At 41.7% G+C, this 20,899-nt stretch overlaps 1 protein-coding gene across 1 annotated transcript in view; it reads left to right on the top strand.

Moving 5' to 3' along the window:
• LOC138638115 (probable cation-transporting ATPase 13A5) overlaps window positions 1–20,899 on the top strand; it is a 371,860-nt gene that overhangs the window by 309,892 nt on the left and 41,069 nt on the right. The window contains exons 21-24 of the mRNA XM_069727135.1: window positions 2,492–2,571; window positions 4,949–4,991; window positions 9,301–9,410; window positions 9,830–9,926. Coding sequence (XP_069583236.1) covers window positions 2,492–2,571; window positions 4,949–4,991; window positions 9,301–9,410; window positions 9,830–9,926 — 330 coding nt within the window. The remainder of the gene's footprint in view (window positions 1–2,491; window positions 2,572–4,948; window positions 4,992–9,300; window positions 9,411–9,829; window positions 9,927–20,899) is intronic.

Here is a 20,899-nt window from a genome sequence, read left to right as displayed (position 1 = left end):
TGGTGACAGGTTCCCTATAACATAGCAGAAAAATGTACCAATAAAAAGGCCCACCAACTGGGCGAAAAAAGAGTTCAATAGCTAGTCATGGTATATGCTTCCCCAGCCTGGTATATGCCCCAGCCTGGTGTATACTGTGCCTGCCTGGTATATGATCCTCCATAGTGTTATATGCTTCTCCATCCTGGTATATATTCAGCCAGCCTGTTATATGGTCCCCCATCATACTGTATGCTCCCCCATCCTGGTATATGTTCCTCCAGCCTGGTTATTGCTCCTCCAGAGTAGTATATGCTCCTCTATCCTGGTGTATGTGTAGGGGGTGTGCTGGAGGCTAGCTTGTGCCCTGCATCCCTCTGCATATCTCCCTTATTAGACTGGGTATGTTTTATATGTAATGTCATGTGGAGTGCAGCTGTTTTGCAGTACATTAATGTGTTAAACAATGTACTGATGTTCATGCATTGTCTATTAGGGCTAGAGATAGGGAAATATAGCAGTTGGGGTAAGGTTTAGTGTTAAGAGGTAAAATAGGACTTAGAATAGTGGGGGCACTATAGAGTAGGAGTTTAGGTTGAGATCAGATAAGAAATAGTTAAGCTAATAGGATGCTAGCTAGTGGGAGGAGCTAGAGTAGTGTGAGGAGAATTGTTCTAGAAGGTTTTAGTTGTGGATAGGACAGTGAACAGTGAGGTTGCTAACTGGAGCTGTGTTATGTCAGAGGCTCATTAATCCAGGCTCTACGGGTGGTCAGACATTCAAGCATGAGCAGATCTGGGCAGCATGAGAGAAATAGAGGCTAGGCTTATGAGAAACTTCTGTAACATCCGAGACCTACAGTCTGACAAGGATTGGCAGTGGCATTTAGTGATGAGCGAATATACTCGGTATTCGAGATTTCCCAAGCATGCTCGGGTGTCCTTCGAGCATTTGTAAGTACTCGGAGATTTAGTTTTCAGTGCCGCAGCTGAATGATTTACATCTGTTAGCCAGCATAAGTACATGTGGGGTTTGCCTGGTTGCTAGGGAATCCCCACATGTAATCAAGCTGGCTAACAGATGTAAATCATTCAGCTGCGGCGCTGAAAACTAAATCTCCGAGTACTTACAAATGCTCGAAGGACACCCGAGCGAGGAATTTAAAGAGACCAGTCTGATTCCCTGATATGTCTGCTTTAAAAAGCATTTTGTTATTCTTCCTACATAAAGGATCATGTACACGACCAGTTTTCTTGCATGAATGCTATCCCTGGGTTTCATCATGTTCTTTGGGCTTGTACACATTTCTAAATTTTCCTCAGATGGAATGGATATAAAAAAATTAAGACATGTCCAATTTTGATCAAAGTGTTGGCTCAAAATTGCAAAGGCAAGTCTATGTGTCCGTGAAAAAAAAGAACCTGACAGAATGGAGAAGATTTTTTTCTCTCCACATCCAAGAAACTCTAATCAAAGTCTGAACAAAATCAGCAGACCGTTTTTCTTGGACATGTAGAAATCGGACATGTGAACCTACTCTTGATAGTAAACTTTGCATTGACATAACTAATTGATGATTTATTTCTAAAACTAGATATTCAGTTTCTTCAATTGCTCTTTTACACTATATTTTTGTATCTATAGAGGATGATATATTTTTCAGTAAAATGGTTTTCCATAGGGAAGAAAATCCCTAAAATCATTGGAAAGACGGTGTCTCATACATTGCACAGAGAGTAGAGGAAGTTGGTCTTGTATAAACCTAGACACCTCTGCTATTGGTCAGATAAGTGAACACTTTGGAGAAATATTTTTAAATGTGCTGTATGTGTGTAAAGTATGAGGTTTAACAAAGCTTAAAGGGAATCTGTCACCCCATTTTTCGCCTATAAGCTGCGGCCACCGCCATCAGGGGATTATCTACAACATTCTGTAATGCTGTTGATAAGCCCCTGATATAACCTGAAAGATGAAAAAAACAAGTTAGATTATACTCACGCAGGGGTGGTACCGGTGGGTGGTCTGGTATGATGGGCATCGCTATCTGGGTCCAGCGCCTCCCATCTTCGTGCGATGACATCCTCTTCATTGCTTACTGCGCAGGTGTACTTTATCTGCCCTTTTGAGGGCAGAGCAAAGTACTGCAGTGTGCAGGCGCCAGGAAAGGTCAGAGAGGCCCGGCGCCTGCGCATGGCAGTACTTTACGCTGGCTGCCCTCAAGGGCAGATAAAGTTCACACAGGAGCCACGAAAGGAAGCATTGAAGAGGACGTCTTTGCATGAAGATGGGAGGCGCTGGACCCAGATCGCGACGCCCATCAGACCAGACTGCACCAGGACTGCCCCTGGGTCAGTATAATCTAACTTGTTTTTCTCATCTTTCAGAATACATCTGGGGCTTATCTACAGCATTACAGAATGCTGTAGATAGACCCCTGATGGCGGTGGCTGCAGCTTATAGTCAAAAAATGGGGTGACAGATTCCCTTTAAGAATTAATATTGTTGTTTTAAGGTACTATTAAATGGAACCATTTTTGCAAGAATGACTCCAAGGCAAAAGTCAAGTCTTATTGAAGAGCTTCAAAAATTAGAGTAAGTTTGAAATATTTATTTTAATAAAACTGTGCCAATTTAAAATATACATTGAGGAAATTATAGATTTTGCCATTTTTTTTGGATTAACATTGCAGTGAAAAAGGCTGAAATGTATGACTTTTTCAAACTTATAAATGATGTATGATTAATATATACTCCAAATCCAGATAAATTAAAAAAACAGCGCCTCAAAATGTAGTGAAGATTAAATCTTACATTTTATTCTGCCTCCTGTGGCGACGTTTCGGTCCAGAGACCTTTTTCACTTCACTGTTTTTTTTATTTATCTGGATATGGAACACGCTCTGGGATGGACTCCCTGGTTTTAACGTGTGCCTCTTGATCTTTAAAGACTTGGACATTTAAGGGTGCGGTTTAACAACTTTTTTGTTTGGATATTTAATATATACTCCAAGTCTTCAAAATTTAAATTGCAACACCAAGAAGGAAAAGTCATGGAATTATAGAAATCACAAGATCAATAGACATGTTAATAATTAGCAAATTATGAAAAAATGGAAAAAAAATTCAAAACACCTCGATTCATTTAATATTAAGTATGAGCAGCATGCACTAAAGGTTATCATTGAGGTTATTAATGATTGTCTGAGGAACGTTCTGCCATGCTGAATGCACTCAGACACAAAAATCATTAAGATTTGCTTCTTGCAACTCCTTTTGCTATTGCTGCTTAATGATGCCTTAGAGGTGCTTCAATGAAGACGAGTCTGAAGATGCTGCAGACCATGACAGCACATATAGGCCATGCTGGCTGCTGACAGTATCACAAGCAACATGCCTGGCATTGTTATGTTGGAAAACGACCCTGTTTAAGTGGGTAGAAGATATGAATATGTTATTCTCCTGAGTCATGGAAAGAAGCAATTAAAATAACATATAAATCAAATGTAAATGCTAATATTCATGAGAATTACTTTAAAATCTTATCTCGTTGGTTCTACACACCTGTCAGATTAAAGCAGATTTTTGAGGACGGATCAGACTTATGCTGGAGGGACTGTACTCAAAATGCTTACATATTACATATTTTCTGGTCATGATCTAAAATAATTGACCTATGGAAAGAAGTAGCTAATTTATTAAGCAATATTTACAACTCTGTAGTAGAATTGTTTCCTCAACTGGTTTTGTTCTCGCTTGATTCAAATCGACTTCCCCTCAAAATTGAACATCTCGCAATTCATCTATTTGCTGTAGCAAAAATATTTATAGCATCTAAGTCGAAATCAATAGATGTTCCCTCCATTTCAGAAATAATGAAAAGAATCTCTGCCCATAATTCTTTTGAACATTCTTATGCTTTAAGAAACAATTCTATAAAAAAAATACTATTCCACATGGTCATCTTGGAACCTATTTCTTTCTTTCCTCAAGTCGGAATGCCCCCTTTCAGGTTAAAAGCTTTATTATATGCCAAGATGTACAAGTACAGTTACATATTTAATGAAGCAAATTGAAAATTGTTTTATTATAAATAATGTTTTAATAAGGATGATCTTTTCCCCTGTCCCTACTCTCCACATTGATCTGATCCTACCTTGTCCTAAGCCCTTTTCTTTCCTTCCCCTTCCCCTCTACCAGTTTTAGATCACTGTTATGTTTTATTACTCACCTGATTGACTATAACTATAATCCCCTTCCCAGAAATTGTTAAAAAAAATCCCGCCCAATACAAAGAATATTGTTGAAAAATGACCCTGTGATACTTTGGATAAATATTTATTTCATCTTAGTGATTTGAGTCGCTTAGCGCATTCAGCATGGAAGAGCAGTCCTCAGACAACCAATAACCTCATTGATAGTGTGAGTGCATGTATTTCTGCTCAGGGGCGCTGATGCTCAATACTAAATACATTAAGATGTTTTAAAAATGTTTCAATTTTTTCATAATTTGCATTTCTTTAAAGGGATTATCCATAAAAATTTAATTTCCTTTACTATGGGCCTAAGAACTAACAGGCAGATAGTTGCTAACTATCAACCTGTTGTACCCAACAGATCTCTGCCAACTTAGAGGTAAGTGGCTGTCAGTCAGCATGATGTCTGCAGTCATTCTCCATTAACAGAGCAGCCCGGAAAAGGAAGAGCTGCTCTGTTGTCGCAGAGCAGCAGAATCACTGGGTAGAATGGGCAGGTTGTTGCCTTTGTTAGCAAATACCTGCCATGTTACTTTTTAGACCTGTAGTAAAAAGAAAAATATAACCCTGGGCAACCCCTTAAACATGCCTATCTATTGTGTGATCTTTATAATTTCACAACTTTTCTTTCTTGGTGTTGCAATTTCAATATTGAGGAATATAACTATATTATGTATTATATAAACATCTAACTGACCTCTTTTTTGTTGTTGTAGCTATTTTGTTGGGATGTGTGGAGATGGAGCCAATGATTGTGGGGTAAGGAAATGTTAGACTGATAAAACACAAATTTATTGTTATACAGGTCCTTCTCAAAAAATTAGCATATAGTGTTAAATTTCATTATTTACCATAATGTAATGATTACAATTAAACTTTCATATATTATAGATTCATTATCCACCAACTGAAATTTGTCAGGTCTTTTATTGTTTTAATACTGATGATTTTGGCATACAACTCCTGATAACCCAAAAAACCTGTCTCAATAAATTAGCATATCAAGAAAAGGTTCTCTAAACGACCTATTACCCTAATCTTCTGAATCAACTAATTAACTCTAAACACATGCAAAAGATACCTGAGGCTTTTATAAACTCCCTGCCTGGTTCATTACTCAAAACCCCCATCATGGGTAAGACTAGCGACCTGACAGATGTCAAGAAGGCCATCATTGACACCTTCAAGCAAGAGGGTAAGACCCAGAAAGAAATTTCTCAACAAATAGGCTGTTCCCAGAGTGCTGTATCAAGGCACCTCAATGGTAAGTCTGTTGGAAGGAAACAATGTGGCAGAAAACGCTGTACAACGAGAAGAGGAGACCGGACCCTGAGGAAGATTGTGGAGAAGGACCGATTCCAGACCTTGGGGAACCTGAGGAAGCAGTGGACTGAGTCTGGTGTGGAAACATCCAGAGCCACCGTGCACAGGCGTGTGCAGGAAATGGGCTACAGGTGCCGCATTCCCCAGGTAAAGCCACTTTTGAGCTACAGAGAAGCAGCACTGGACTGTTGCTAAGTGGTCCCAAGTACTTTTTTCTGATGAAAGCAAATTTTGCATGTCATTCGGAAATCAAGGTGCCAGAGTCTGGAGGAAGACTGGGGAGAAGGAAATGCCAAAATGCCTGAAGTCCAGTGTCAAGTACCCACAGTCAGTGATGGTGTGGGGTGCCATGTCAGCTGCTGGTGTTGGTCCACTGTGTTTCATCAAGGGCAGGGTCAATGCAGCTAGCTATCAGGAGATTTTGGAGCACTTCATGCTTCCATCGGCTGAAATGCTTTATGGAGATGAAGATTTCATTTTTCAGCACGACCTGGCACCTGCTCATAGTGCCAAAACCACTGGTAAATGGTTTACTGACCATGGTATTACTGTGCTCAATTGGCCTGCCAACTCTCCTGACCTGAACCCCATAGAGAATCTGTGGGATATTGTGAAGAGAACGTTGAGAGACGCAAGACCCAACACTCTGGATGAGCTTAAGGCTGCTATTGAAGCATCCTGGGCCTCCATAACATCTCAGCAGTGTCACAGGCTGATTGCCTCCATGCCACGCCGCATTGAAGCAGTCATTTCTGCCAAAGGATTCCCGACCAAGTATTGAGTGCATAACTGAACATTATTATTTGATGGTTTTTTTGTTTGTTATTAAAAAACACTTTTATTTGATTGGATGGGTGAAATATGCTAATTTATTGAGACAGGTTTTTTGGGTTATCAGGAGTTGTATGCCAAAATCATCAGTATTAAAACAATAAAAGACCTGACAAATTTCAGTTGGTGGATAATGAATCTATAATATATGAAAGTTTAATTGTAATCATTACATTATGGTAAATAATGAAATTTAACACTATATGCTAATTTTTTGAGAAGGACCTGTATACTAGTACAGTATATCATATATTGGTACACTGTTTCATGAGCATCTTCATTTATTTTCACACACGCCATAAACGTAAAACGTAGATGGTGAGCCGCAAGGATTGGGGTACAGATACATAGGGCATTAAGAAAATGGCCTGCCTGCTTAATAACCAGGGATATATACAGGGATTTAATATCTAAAGTCCCTAGTATGTAATGGTTACTCCATTGGATTCCCGCCAGCACTTCCAATGTATGTGCAGTATCGTTTAGATATGCTGGAATAAGTTTCATATACTTTTGCAAATGTACATCCACATACTGGGATAAATTAGCCGTTAAGTTATTGATCCCAGATATAATGGGCCGGCCAGGTGGACAAGATTGATCTTTATGTACTTTTGAAATATGGTAGAATACTGCCTTACTGGGATTTTTGTTCAAAATGTACTGGAACTCTTTTTTATTCAAAATACCTGTTGATTTACCTTTTTGGGCTAATAGGCTTAGTTTACTGATATAACGGGTGGTTGGGTCGTAGCTTAGTTTTGTATAAGTGATTTGATCACTCAGGAGTCGTAAAGACTCTTGATGATATGTAGAGTAGTCAAAGACCACGATACCCTCACCCTTGTCAGCCGGTCTAACTATAATATCATGATTGGTTTGTAGATTTTTAATAGCCCTTTGTTCCTGTGTGCTTAAATTATGTGATGCATACTTTAGATTTTTATTTTGGTATTTTCTTCTATCTTTGGAAACCAGCATATCAAAGGAATGGAAGGCACTAGAATATTCCTGCATTGGGTTGAACGCTGATGCGTTCACCAGGGAAGTATGTACAAACTCAATTGTAATGCTTTGTCTATAGTTAGTTAATGTTGGTTTCTGTTTTATAAAATACTTTTTGAGTGCCAAATTCCGGAGGTACTTCTTCATACTGATATATAGGTTGAATGGTTTCGCCTGTATAGTTGGAGCAAATTTAAGTCCATTCTGTAGTAGGGAGATTTCACTGTCTAATAGTTGATATGAACTGAGATTGTATATTTGTTGGGAATAATTAGTTGTTATATTTATTACTTTCTTTATTTTCTTTTGTTTGGAGAGTTTTCCACCTCTTTTCCCTCTTTTTGTTTTTGTTTTGGAAGTCTGGCCTGAAAAAAATCCTGATTGATTTGTTGTTGGGTACCCTGTCCTTTTTCTGTGTTGTACCCACTTTACCAGAGTATTTACTTTTATTTCTATTTATAAATCCCTCATTAAAATTTTCACTGCCACCATTATTTGAAGGGTTTATATAGGACTTAGTAGTGGCCCCTTTGTTCGCTATAGGGATCTGTCCTCTATTCATTGTCCGTTTTTTGGTCCCTGATATATCACTAGCCCCCCTTTGCTTGTGATTGTTTCATTTAGTTCCATATTTTCCCTGTGTTGTAATAGTGGGGAGAATCGGTTACTCAAGCTAATAGGGGTGTTGCTTTCATACGGAGTATAGGAACACCCCGGGATGTTTGTAATTGAATTAGGTGAATTATTAACGGTTTGGTTCGTCTTTTTCCTAGTGGAGACTGGAGTGTATTGTGTGGAATTTGAGTCCGCATATATGGAAAATTCCATAGAGATATTGTTATTATTATTGGTCTCATCACCTCCATTTGGTGAGAGGTTGTATTCATCTAGAATAATGAGATTATCATTTCCAGATTGAATACTGATGTTATCATTTGGAGTAAAAGACTCTGGAATCCAACCTAGTGGTACATTATCTCTATGAAACTTAGACTTTTTTTTATTAATAATATGCTTTTCCTTTTCTCTTAATCTTTGTAGGATGTTGTCAGAGAGTTCCTGATCCTCTTGCGTGAGGTTACGGGTTCCTAATTCTTCAAAAATTTTACTACTCTGCAGCCCTATTTTTGTCATATTTTGAGCACATTTGTTTATGATAAACTCTAGGGCTTTACAGGAAAAACCATGAAACATTTGATTCCACTCTTCCCGAACATCAGGGTTCCCAAAATCACTTCCAACATTTTTGTATATAACGAGACCTTTAGGGATCATGCGGGCTTTAAGGTATTTTTCTAATGAGGCTATTTCCCACATATCCCTCATTTCCATATTGAGCAATTTATCCAAGGTTTTTAAAAGGTCTCTATTATAATATAGATCAGGAGGTGAGGATTTGTTGGCTGTAAATTGCTCTTTAATAAACGTGAGTCGTTGGTCCCTATCTTTAACCAACGCATAAATGGCCATGCTGCAGCCGCCAGTGCGCCAGTGTGGTTCTCTGATTCAAAGTATAACTTTTAATGTTACCCTGTTCATTTTTGTGCAATCTTTTCTTCATATGGGCTATAAAACCTGAGTGAGTACATTTGCAAATCGCATACTTGCAGTCACGTGATGACTGTTTTCACAGGAGCAAAATTCTATGGATGTTTACATTACACAATGGTGAGATTTGAAAAGCTATATGCTTTGCCAAAAATTTCCTCAGGGGTGGACAATTCATTTAAGCCAGTCTCAGTGACTTACAAGCTTTACTTGACACATAGAAATTATTATGGCCAGTTGTTTATTTTCGACCATATGTCTCTGATTCTACTATAATGGCTAATTATTCTAACTGTAGATGTAATGCTGATTATTGCGTATTATGAAATGTAATGTTTCATATTTTATTCACTACTTCCAGGCACTTAAAATGGCTCATGCTGGAATTTCACTCTCTGAATTAGAAGCATCTGTTGCATCTCCATTTACTTCCAAAATTCCAAATATTGAATGTGTTCCTTTGCTCATCAAGTAAGTGTTGCATAAATTTGGAACAAACATCTATAATTGAAGGTGCATCATACCTGATTGCTTTTAAAAGGTTATTTTGGCCTAAACAGTTGTGATATTTTTAATCTGGAATTTGAATCAGTGTGAGCCACCACTGATTTAGTCAATGTGATATGTTACCTAATGATATTGCAGTAGATCATTATGTGATTGGAATAGACCACCATAAGTTTTGTTTGTGTGATATGTTTGATATTGATATTCCGGTTCAGCCCCATATACACAATCTCTGTAACTGAATTTCTCCAGTGTTATTTTTGTATAAGTTAATAACTGTTTGCTGACTATGAAATACCTTTTTTACAAATATTATTGTGTTATAGTAACTTAGGTGAAGGATTACCTTTTACAAATAACGTATGTATTGTGTTTCTATGCAGGGAAGGTCGGAATTCTCTTGTTACATCATTCTCCCTCTTCAAATTCTTGACTATGTTTCAGCTCATTGGAATAGTTTGCATGATATTTCTTTTTTGGGTATGACTTTCCTTTCCTTTTTACCTTTGTCCAAAATGGGATGTGTTGAATAGCTATGTTCTTGGCTACAGAACTAAAATCACCAGGATTTTCATTAATGTTTATAATGTTGTAATATACAAATCACTGATGTTCCTGAATTATTTAATTTGCCTTTCGTGCACAGGCTGTTAGGCACCGGGATTCTTCCTCGGCACAGGATGGATCCTAAGCCTTGTCTTCTCCTGTGGTCCCCCATTGAGCAATGACATCAGTCTCAGTGTTTTGCTCAGATCCGGGCTCTGTGCTTGGTTACTGCTGCCTCTCCAGGTTCAGCTATAGTAACTGGCAATACTCAGCAGCATGCAGTCACTTCTGAGACTAAGTCAAGGTTTAGCTCTACTGAGCATGCTCGTGGGTCGACTTCTCGTTGGTGGTCGTTGGCCAGAGAACAAGGTCCTGTCAGATTGACAGAAACTATATAAGGATCTTTGGCGCGCCCGTCGGTGCGCTAAGATCATTTACGTTTGGTGTGTGTGTGTGGAACCCCACGGTAGTATGGATTCTGCTGTATGAGCTCAGGGCAGGCTCAGTGCCTTTAGAATTCCGGCTTAGCCAGACAGGAGCTTGTGTGTATGAAATCAGGGCAGGTGCTAGTGACTTTAGAATTCCGGCCCCTCCGGAATTCATATTTGTGTGAAGGTTAGGAGACAATAGGCAGTTGTCCAGGGAAGAGTAACAGGGAGTTAGCCCTGCAGCTGGAAGGACTCTTGGAAGATGTTACTTGGTTCAATGATAAGTGTAAAATTGTGCTGTGTATATAATATATGGTAAATTGAGTATATATTTTCAATGCCTGTCACTGTAACGCTTTTGCACATTTTACTGCTCATTTTGTTCTTTGAGGCATGATATTAAGTATGCTGAAGGTTGGGGAAGAAGATGAACAATTTAATTTAATTGATGATTAAGAGTTGGAGAAGTAAGGAGATGAAAGTATGGGTATGTTTAGAAAGCAGGAGACATAGGTAGCAAGTTCTCCAATGCATTGACAAGTTTGGATGCTAGACATGGCCTGAATATCCTTGCACTAGAAAATGGAACTTTAACTTTCTTTTTCAACCATTCTTTTGTATAAGTACAAGAGGGTGGCACACTTGCAGTCTTGGGGACATATTTGACATAGAACTTTCCTTTATTCCCTATATCCAATCAATCACTAGCTCATGTTACCGGCATCTTAAAAACATCTCCAGAATGCAACCTTTTCTCAGCTTTGAAACTGCAAAAAACACTATTGCTGATATTGATTCTCATCTGGACTACTGCAACTCTTTACACATCGGTCTCCCTCTAGCCAAACTTTCTCCTCTCCAATCTGTCCTGAATGCGGCAGCCCGGTCTTATTTCTACACCGATGCCTCCATCTTCTCCCAGTCATTGCACTGGTTGCCCATTAACTATAGAATACCATACAAACTTATCTCTCTCACCCACAAATCTCACCACAGTTCTGAACCACCCTATATCACATCCCTCATTGCTTTCCAATACCCTACACATGTTGTTCATTCTGCATCTGATCTAAGACTAAATCTTCCATAATCCGAACCTTGCACGTCTGTCTCCAAGACTTCTCTCGTGCTGCACCAGTGTTCAGGAATGCACTAACCTGAACGATTTGATTAATATCTAGCCCCCATATTTTTAAGCGTGTTTTTGAAAACACATCTCTTTAGATAGTCATATTACCTCAAATCTCTCATGTTCCCTCCTTCTAAATGTTAATCATAATCTGCTCCCGCCTATTCATCCTCCATGCACCCAATAGCAGTGCACATTGACTGATACTGGCCGATGAATGGTTTATGCAGCCTTATATGAAAAACTTTGTTTAATATGATGATGGCTGGAACATACATGACAAGCATGGTCTACCTATTGTGTCCCCCCTATTTCCTTATAGATTATAAGCTTGCGAGCAGCACCCTCACTCATCCTGTAACTGTTGCTAAGTGCTACTTTGTATAGTTTTATTAATTTCAAAGTGCTCCTGAATATGTTGGTGCTATGCAAATAAAGTTATTATTATTACTACTTGTGTACTTTGGGTTGCAGAATTGCAGCAGTATTCACGTTATCTTTAAATTCAGCTCATGGACACACACTCTGGCATTTTCCAGTATATATATATAATTATAGTAATTATATGACTCCAGACTGTTGAATCGTAGCAGTGTGCAATGTGCACTCTTTCACATTCCCCTGCATTTGAAGCACACATGGACGGTCATATGACCACATGTAAGTGAGTTGCCTACTGGAGTCTCAGGAGTCTCATTACCTTCTTTCATTATTGTATTTGCAGTGTGAGTGGGTGGTCATATGACCACAAATATAGAATTTGCATACTTGGGGTCACATGCTAACTGAATTGTCATCTGCTTCTTGTGGCTGAGTTGTCATGAAATTACAATGCAAGTCTTATAGAATCATAGAACCATAGTATGTTAGAGTTAGAATGGACTCCAGGGTCAACCTCCTGCTCAATGCAGGATTCACTAAACCATCTCAGACAGAGTTCTGTCCATCTTTTGTTGAAAACTTGCATTGAAAGAGAACTCACCACTAGTGATGAGTGAATATACTCATTGCTCGGGGTTTCCCGAGCATGCTCGGGTGGTCTTCGAGTATTTCACTGCTCGGAGATTTAGTTTTCCTTGCCCCATCTGGATCATTTACGGCTGCTAGCCAGGCTGAGTACATGTGGGGGTTGCCTGGTTGCTAGGGAATTCCCACATGTAATCAATATATCTAGTAGCCGCAAATTATCCAGGTGAGGCAAGGAAAACAAAATCTTGGAGCAGTCATAAATACTCAGAGATTACCCAAGTATACTCACTCATCACTACTCACCACCTCTCGTAGCAGCCTGTTCCACACATTGATCATCCTCACTGTCAAAAAGTGTTTCCTAATATCTAAACTGTACCTTCTCACTTTGATTCTCTTGCTTCTCTTGTTTCCATGTGCAAATGAGAAGGATGATCCTTCTACACTGTGACATCCCTATAGATATTGGTACATAGCTATTACACTGCAGGTAAAATTTTGAGCACTCCTGGTCAAAATTACTGATATTGTGAACACTTAAGCAATTTGTAGATGAAATGATTTCTAAAAGGCCTAAAGTTAAAGATGACACATTTTCTTTCTTTCATCTTCTACATTTCAAAAAATAAAAAAGGAAAATGGGCCAAATCAAAAGTTTGGGCACCTTGCATGGTTAGTAACTAGAAAAAAAAAAAACAGGCAAAGATGCTTACCTGTCTAAATAGGCCTCAATACAAATGCACAAGCAGGGTGCAGCGGACCCAAACAAAATAGCAAATGCACAGGTGCAATACCTAATGAAACAGCCAGCCTTCAATAAGGGTTTGGCCGTGTGGTACACCAATGCACTAAGATAAAATACTCTGTATGTGGTGTGTTCACACAAGGAATACAAAGTATCTGGCTACAGCCTATTAATGACGCCCTATGGCGGGCTGCCCAGTGCTAAAATGCATCCCGTGTGAACAGAGGCCACAGTGTACAGAACAACTTGGGCCCAGCTGCACCCTGCAAAAATTATACGTGCAAAAAAAACCCATAAATATATGTAAGGTATTAGTTGATATTAGCATTGGTGTACCACACGGCCAAACCCTTATTGAAGGCTGGCTGTTTCATTAGGTATTGCACCTGTGCATTTGCTATTTTGTTTGGGTCCGTTGCACCCTGCTTGTGCATTTGTATTGAGGCCTATTTAGACAGGTAAGCATCTTTGCCTGTTTTTGGTGTTTTTTCTTGAATGTGTCCTTTTTTGGTGTTTTTCATGGTTATTAACTAGTAGCACACCCTTTTGAAAGTATCACAGCTTGTAAATCGTTTTATTAATCTTTCAGTTCTTGTTTAAAGGATTTTCAGCTATTCTTCCGTGGAAAATTCTTCTATTTCTGTGAGATTCTTGTGTCATCTTGGATGAACTGCTATTTTGAGCTCTAGCCACAGATTTTAAATTATGTTCAGATTAGGGGACTGTGAGGGTCATTGTAAAACCTACATCTAGCGCCTGTTGAGGTTGCCTATTGTGGATTTTGATGTGTGATTAGGATAATTATCCATTCGTAGAAGCCATCATCTTTTTGACTTAAGTTTTTTTACAAATGGTGCATCAAGAATTTATTGAAATTTCATTGAATCCATTTTCCCTCTAACCATGAAATGTTCCACGTGCCATTGGATGCAACACAATCCCAAATCATTATTGATCCACCCCATGCTTAATGGTTGGTGAGATGTTCTTTTCTTGAAATTCTGTGCCCTTTTTCTCAACACATACCATTGATCATTGTGGTTCTATTTTAACCTCATCGGCCACAGGACTTGTTTCCAAAATGCATAAGGATTGTTTTCTTGTTCTTTTAAATACTAATGATGATTAATTTTATGGTGAGGACACAGAAGAAGTTTTCTTCTGTTGACTCTTCCATGAAAGCCATATTTGTGCGTGTTTCCCTGAACAGTAGAGCAATGTACCACAACTCCAGTATGCTAAATATTTCTTAAAGGGACTCTGTCACCTGAATTTGGAGGGAACAATCTTCAGCCATAGGGGCGGGGTTTTCGGGTGTTTGATTCACCCTTTCCTTACCCGCTGGCTGCAATATTGGATTGAAGTTTATTCTCTGTCCTCCATAGTACACGCCTGCGCAAGGCAAGATTGATCTTATTTTACATAGTAACATAGTAACATAGTTAGTAAGGCCGAAAAAAGACATTTGTCCATCCAGTTCAGCCTATATTCCATCATAATAAATCCCCAGATCTACGTCCTTCTACAGAACCTAATTGTATGATACAATATTGTTCTGCTCCAGGAAGACATCCAGGCCTCTCTTGAACCCCTCGACTGAGTTCGCCATCACCACCTCCTCAGGCAAGCAATTCCAGATTCTCACTGCCCTAACAGTAAAGAATCCTCTTCTATGTTGGTGGAAAAACCTTCTCTCCTCCAGACGCAAAGAATGCCCCCTTGTGCCCGTCACCTTCCTTGGTATAAACAGATCCTCAGCGAGATATTTGTATTGTCCCCTTATATACTTAAGGGGACATATATTTATTTATCATATATTTATTTTAATAAATATATTTATATATATAAATATATTTAATAAATATATATTTATTTTAATGTATAAATATATGAGGGGACAGTACAAAGACCTTTCTGATGATCTTTTTAATCATAGACCTGAAACAGGGACAAGGGGGCATCCTCTACGTTTGGAGGAAAAAAGGTTTAAGCATAATAACAGACGCGGATTCTTTACTGTAAGAGAAGTGAGACTTTGGAACTCTCTGCCGTATGATGTTGTAATGAGTGATTCATTACTTAAATTTAAGAGGGGACTGGATACATTTCTGGAAAAGTATAATGTTACAGGGTATATACACTAGATTCCTTGATAGGGCGTTGATCCAGGGAACTAGTCTGATTGCCGTATGTGGAGTCGGGAAGGAATTTTTTTCCCCAAAGTGGAGCTTACTCTTTGCCACATGGGTTTTTTTGCCTTCCTTTGGATAACATGTTAGGGCATGTTAGGTTAGGCTATAGGTTGAACTAGATGGACTTAAAGTCTTCCTTCAACCATAATAACTATGTAACTATGTTTTTGGGACTAAGTCCTGCTTTTCCTCTTCTGAGTATGCCCAGGGTGAGATCTCTTGTTGGAGATCAAGGGTCACATGCTTAGATACTGCAGCAAATCCCATTGGTCCTCCAGGAAGGTCCTCAAGGTGCTCAACTTCTGTGGCAGCCTCCCATTGGTCCTTCTGGGAAGGTCCTGCACTTGCTGCTGGTATAAAAGGTTTGCATGACCGCACGGCCATGTGCTAGTATCAATTCATGTCATGAGTTTTGCGCCAATGTGGTAATTTATGTGTGTATTCAGGGCCCCGGCTGAAATAAGCCACTAGAATATTGGCACCTCTGGTGAGGAGATTGTGTGCATGCATTCAGTGCCCCAGCTGAAATAAGCCACTAGAATACCAGCTCCTCCGGTGAGGAGATTGTATAATTGCCTCTTTGACGGTGTGACCACAAAATGCTATTTGCTCGGCAGTTGCTGTGTACCCCTGTGAGCTAAACAGGACACAGTGCTTTCTTTATAGGCGACTCTGTGAAGAAGCAGAGTTCGCTTCTACCACCACATAGGGCCGCCATTTGCCAGCAGCAGGTTCTCCCCTGCACGGTGGACCCCGGGCTGCGAACGCACCAAATATCTCACTATTTACTCGGTGCGTTCCGCCAACCCCAACAGAATACTAGCACCAGGGTCTGGCTAGTAAATGGTGGACGATCAGCGTCTACAGCGGTACATCCTGCAGCTGGAGGGTAGGATGGTGGCTCTAGAAGGCACAACCTCAGCTGTGGATGTTACCACAGTCGCTGTTTAGGCTGCAAGTGTAGCTGCAGCCAGTTTGTCCTCTGCAACCCCTGCTCCGACTTTATCCCATCTCCTATGTCAGGGATTCGTGAGTCAGTGCACCATCTATCTAGAACTCCTGGCTGCACATTTTCCTATGGAATGGGCGAAAGTGGGATTTATCTTATCCCTTTTGTCAGGCAGGGCATTGGAGTGGGCAACGCCGCTATGGGAGCGTAATGATCGTGTGGTGCAGAGTGCTCCTCTCTTCCTGAATGCTCTGAAGCAGGTCCTTTTAGGACCTCATGTCACCCACGATACCACGCTCCAATTGTTGGCAATAACACAGGGTTCATCCATGGTCAGCCAGTTCGCCGTCCAATTCCAGACACTGGCCTCTGAGCTGAAGTGGCCGGATAAAGTCCTTATTCCGGTGTTCTGGAAGGGACTGACAGACCATGTGAAGGACGCCTTGGCCACCAGGGAGATTCCCGCCACACTGGAGGAGCTCATTTCTATATCTACCCGCACCGACCTCCGTTTTAATGAGTGGAGTTTAGAGCGGACCCAGTGTAGGCAGAGGTTTCGTCTGGCTCCTACCTTCTCCAGCCCTCTAGAATCTCCTGTTCAAGCATCTGACTCCCATGAGGCCATGGAGGTTTCTCGAGCGGGACCTAAGTCTCGGACCGCTCGAGTACCCGTGGTTTCTAAAAATTGCCAACAGTTAGGATGTTATGCCAATAAATGTCCACGGCGGTCGAGAAAAGATCGCATCTAGTAACCATTGGAGGAGGTTCACTAGACACAGCGGCATTTTCCCCCAAGCTGTCCTTTAAAGGGACAATCATGTTAGGCTCATCCACTCTAACAGTCGAGCTTTGTGTGGATTTTGGAGGGGAATTTCATGTCCTCTGCTTTTGCTCTGCGCCATGCAATACCTCTGATGCTTGCCAAACCGGTGACTGTTAGAGTAGTGAATGGGTTGACACTTCCTTCACAAATCACACACCAGACTGTCCCTTTCACGTTATCCATGTCCCCTTCCCACCAGGAGATTATTTCCCTTCTTGTTCTTCCCGAGGGAATGGACGAGATTCTCCTGGGAATACCCTGGCTCCGTTTCCACTCCCCACATATTGAGTGGACTTCTGGCAGGATATTGGGTTGGAGTGAATCATGTAAGGGCAGATGTGTGAGAGAGTGTGTTCAGGTTTCCACTACCGAGATACCCGCAGATCTTTCTTCCCTTCCCAAATGCTATTGGTCCTATGCAGACATCTTCTTCAAAAAAGCTGTGGGGACCCTTCCGTCTCACTGCCCCTGTGACTGTCCTATTGATCTCATGCCTGGAGCAGAACCTCCTCGGGGATGGGTCTATCCCCTCTCTCTCCCGGAAATGGAGGCTGTGTCCCAATACATCCAGGAGAATTTGGCAAGAGGGTTCATTAGGAAGTCAGTGTCATCTGCAGGGGAGGGATTCTTCGTACAGAAGAAGAACGGAGAATTGTGTCCATGCATAGATTACAGGGATCTTAACACCATCACCGTTAAGAATAAGTACCCGTTGCCCCTGATTTCTGAGCTCTTTGCTACGGGGAGCAAGGCTATTTACCAAATTAGATCTGCGGGGTGCTTATAACCTTATTCACTTTCGTTAGGGGGACGAATGGAAGACGGCTTTTAATACCAGGGATGGGCACTGTGAGTATCTGGTGATGCCCTTCGGGCTCTGTAATTCCCCAGTCATTTTCCAAGACTTTGGCAACGATATCTTCCGGGATATGCTCTCCACCTCGGTCATAGTCTATCTGGATGATATTCTCATCTTCTCTCCAGATATTGACTCCCACAGGAGAGATGTTGGCAGAGTCTTCGACCTCTTACAGGCAAATTCCCTCAATGCAAATTTGGAGAAGTGTATGTTTGAGCAGGAGTCTTTACCTTTCCTGGGCTATATTATCTCCACCCAGGGATTGGCTATGGATCCTACCAAACTACAGGCTGTGATGGACTGGCAAGGACCCCATTCTCTTAAAGCGGTGCAGTGCTTTATGGGGTTCATTAATTACTATCACCAGTTCATTTCCCACTTCTCAACTTTGGTAGCTCCCTTTGTAGCCCTCACCAAGAAGGGAGCAAATCCCAAATTGTGGTCTGAAGAGGTCTCCAAGGCTTTCTCTTCTATTAAGTCTCATTTTGCTAGCGCTCCCATCCTACATCATTCCGATGTTGATAAGCCATTTATAATGGAGGTGGATGCCTCATCCATTTATGCTGGAGCAGTCCTCTTCCAAAAGGATTCTCAAGGTCGGAAGCATCCTTGCTTCTTCTCCAAGACATTCACACCAGCAGAGAGGAATTATTCCATCGGGGAGTTGCTAGCAATGAAGTTGGCCTTCTCGGAGTGGACATCTTTTGGAGGGGGCTCGCTTTCCCTTCCAAGTTTTCTTGGACCACAAAAATTTGGTATATTTACAAATAGCCGAGCGGCTAAATTCTCATCAGGCCAGATGGTCCTTGTTCTTCTCCCAGTTCCAGTTCATCCTCCATTATCTCGCTGGGGAGAAGAACATTCATGTGGATGCCCTCTCTCGCTCTGTTGTGTCATCTGAGGAGGAGGAAGGGAAGCCTCGGCTTATTGTCCCTTCTGAGAGCCTGAGAACTGTAGCTCTGGTTTCGCTAGAGTCAGTGCCTCTCGGCAAGACTTTTGAACCCATTAATTTGCGACCGGAGGTTCTCTCTTGGGCTCATTCGTCCAGGGTGGGCAGACACTTTGGGACAAAGAGGACATCTGAGCTGCTTGCGATGACGTACTGGTGGCCACATATGGTCCGTGACGTCGGAGATTATATTCAGGTGTGTGTCTCCTGCGCCAAAAATAAGTTTCCTCGACAACGGCCAGCTGGATTACTTTATCCCTTGCCGGTGGCAGACAGGCCCTGGGAGATGGTCGGGATGGACTTTGTGGTGGGTTTATCCAAGTCTCGTGACTGTACCATCATTTGGGTTATCACCAATCATTTTTCTAAAATGGTACACTGGGTGCCGCTTCCACGGCTACCTTCTGCACAGGCCTTCGCAGCGTTGTTTATAAAACACATCTTCCGCCTACACGGTATGCCGGACAAAATTGTCAGTGACTGGGGTCCCCAGTTTGCGTCTCGGTTCTGGAGAGAGCTTTGTAGTCTTCTCAGCATTGAGTTGAATCTCTCTTCCGCATATCATCCTGAGACAAATGGGTTGGTAGAGAGGGCCAACCAGACCTTGGTCACATATCTGCGACATTTTGTCTCAGCCAGGCAGGATGACTGGGCATCCTTGCTATCGTGGGCAGAGTTTGCACTGAACAACGCCATAGCTGACTCCACTGGACAGACCCCATTGCTCCTTAACTATGGTCAGCATCCGCGGGTACCTGTGCCTATGCCCGTGTCTTCCGCCGACTCCAGGGTGGCAGACTGCACTGTGGAGGCACGGGACATTTGGGACCACACTCAGGATGCCATTTGGGCCTCCAAGGAGAGAATGAGGTCCTCCACCGATGCACATCGGCGCTCCGCTCTGACCTTTGCTCCTTGCGACTTAGTGTGGCTTTCTGCCCATAACATCAGGATGCGAGTTGAGTCAACTAAGTTTGTACCTTGCTACTTGGGCCCTTTCAAGCTCCTCAAACAGGTTAACCCTGTGGTCTACGGTTTGGCCCTTCCGACACGCCTGGGTATCACTGACATCTTTCATGTGTCCCTCTTGAAGCCCGTATGCATGTCCCAGTTTTCCGAGTTATCTGCCGGGACATCAGGTTCGTCTACAGATGATTACGAGATAAACGCTATTTTGGGGTGCAAGGTGGTACGTGGCAAAAATTTTATTTGGTGGACTGGAAGTGTTATGGTCCTGGGAGACTGGAGCACATTCAGGCTCCGCAGCTCATTGCTGCCTTCCAGCGTAGTGAGGTCCAAGGAGGGGGGCAATGTTAGGGGTCGAGTTCCCACCTCTGCACAGGGGGAATCTCGGGCCATCTCCGCTGCGGTCTCCTATTCTTCTCCGGCCACAGTGGAGCCTGCTCAGCGGAAAAGTCGGTCCCAGCATCTCGCTCAGTGTGACTCTGTGCAAAGGATTACTTCGGCCTTTCCAGCTTCTGCCATTGTAGCCAATGCTGGGCAGCGGTGAGCAGAACTTTTTGGGACTAAGTCCTGCTTTTCCTCTTCTGAGCATGCCCAGGGTGAGATCTCTCATTGAAGATCAAGGGTCACATGCTTAGATACTGCAGCAAATCCCGTTGGTCCTCCAGGATGGTCCTGAAGGTGCTCAACTTCTGTGTCAGCCTCCCATTGGTCCTTCTGGGAAGGTCCTGTACTTGCTGCAGCTATAAAAGTTTCGCATGACAGCATGGCCATGCGCTAGTATCAATTCATGTCATGAGTTTTGTGCCAATGTGTTCATTCATGTGTGTATTCAGTGCCCTGGCTGAAATAAGACACTAGAATATCGGCACCTCCGATGAGATTGTATGATTGCCTTTTG

The sequence above is a fragment of the Ranitomeya imitator genome, chromosome 5, assembly GCF_032444005.1.
Source record: "Ranitomeya imitator isolate aRanImi1 chromosome 5, aRanImi1.pri, whole genome shotgun sequence".
Classification (NCBI taxonomy): Eukaryota; Metazoa; Chordata; class Amphibia; order Anura; family Dendrobatidae; genus Ranitomeya; species Ranitomeya imitator.
This window is presented reverse-complemented; position numbering and strand designations above follow the sequence as displayed.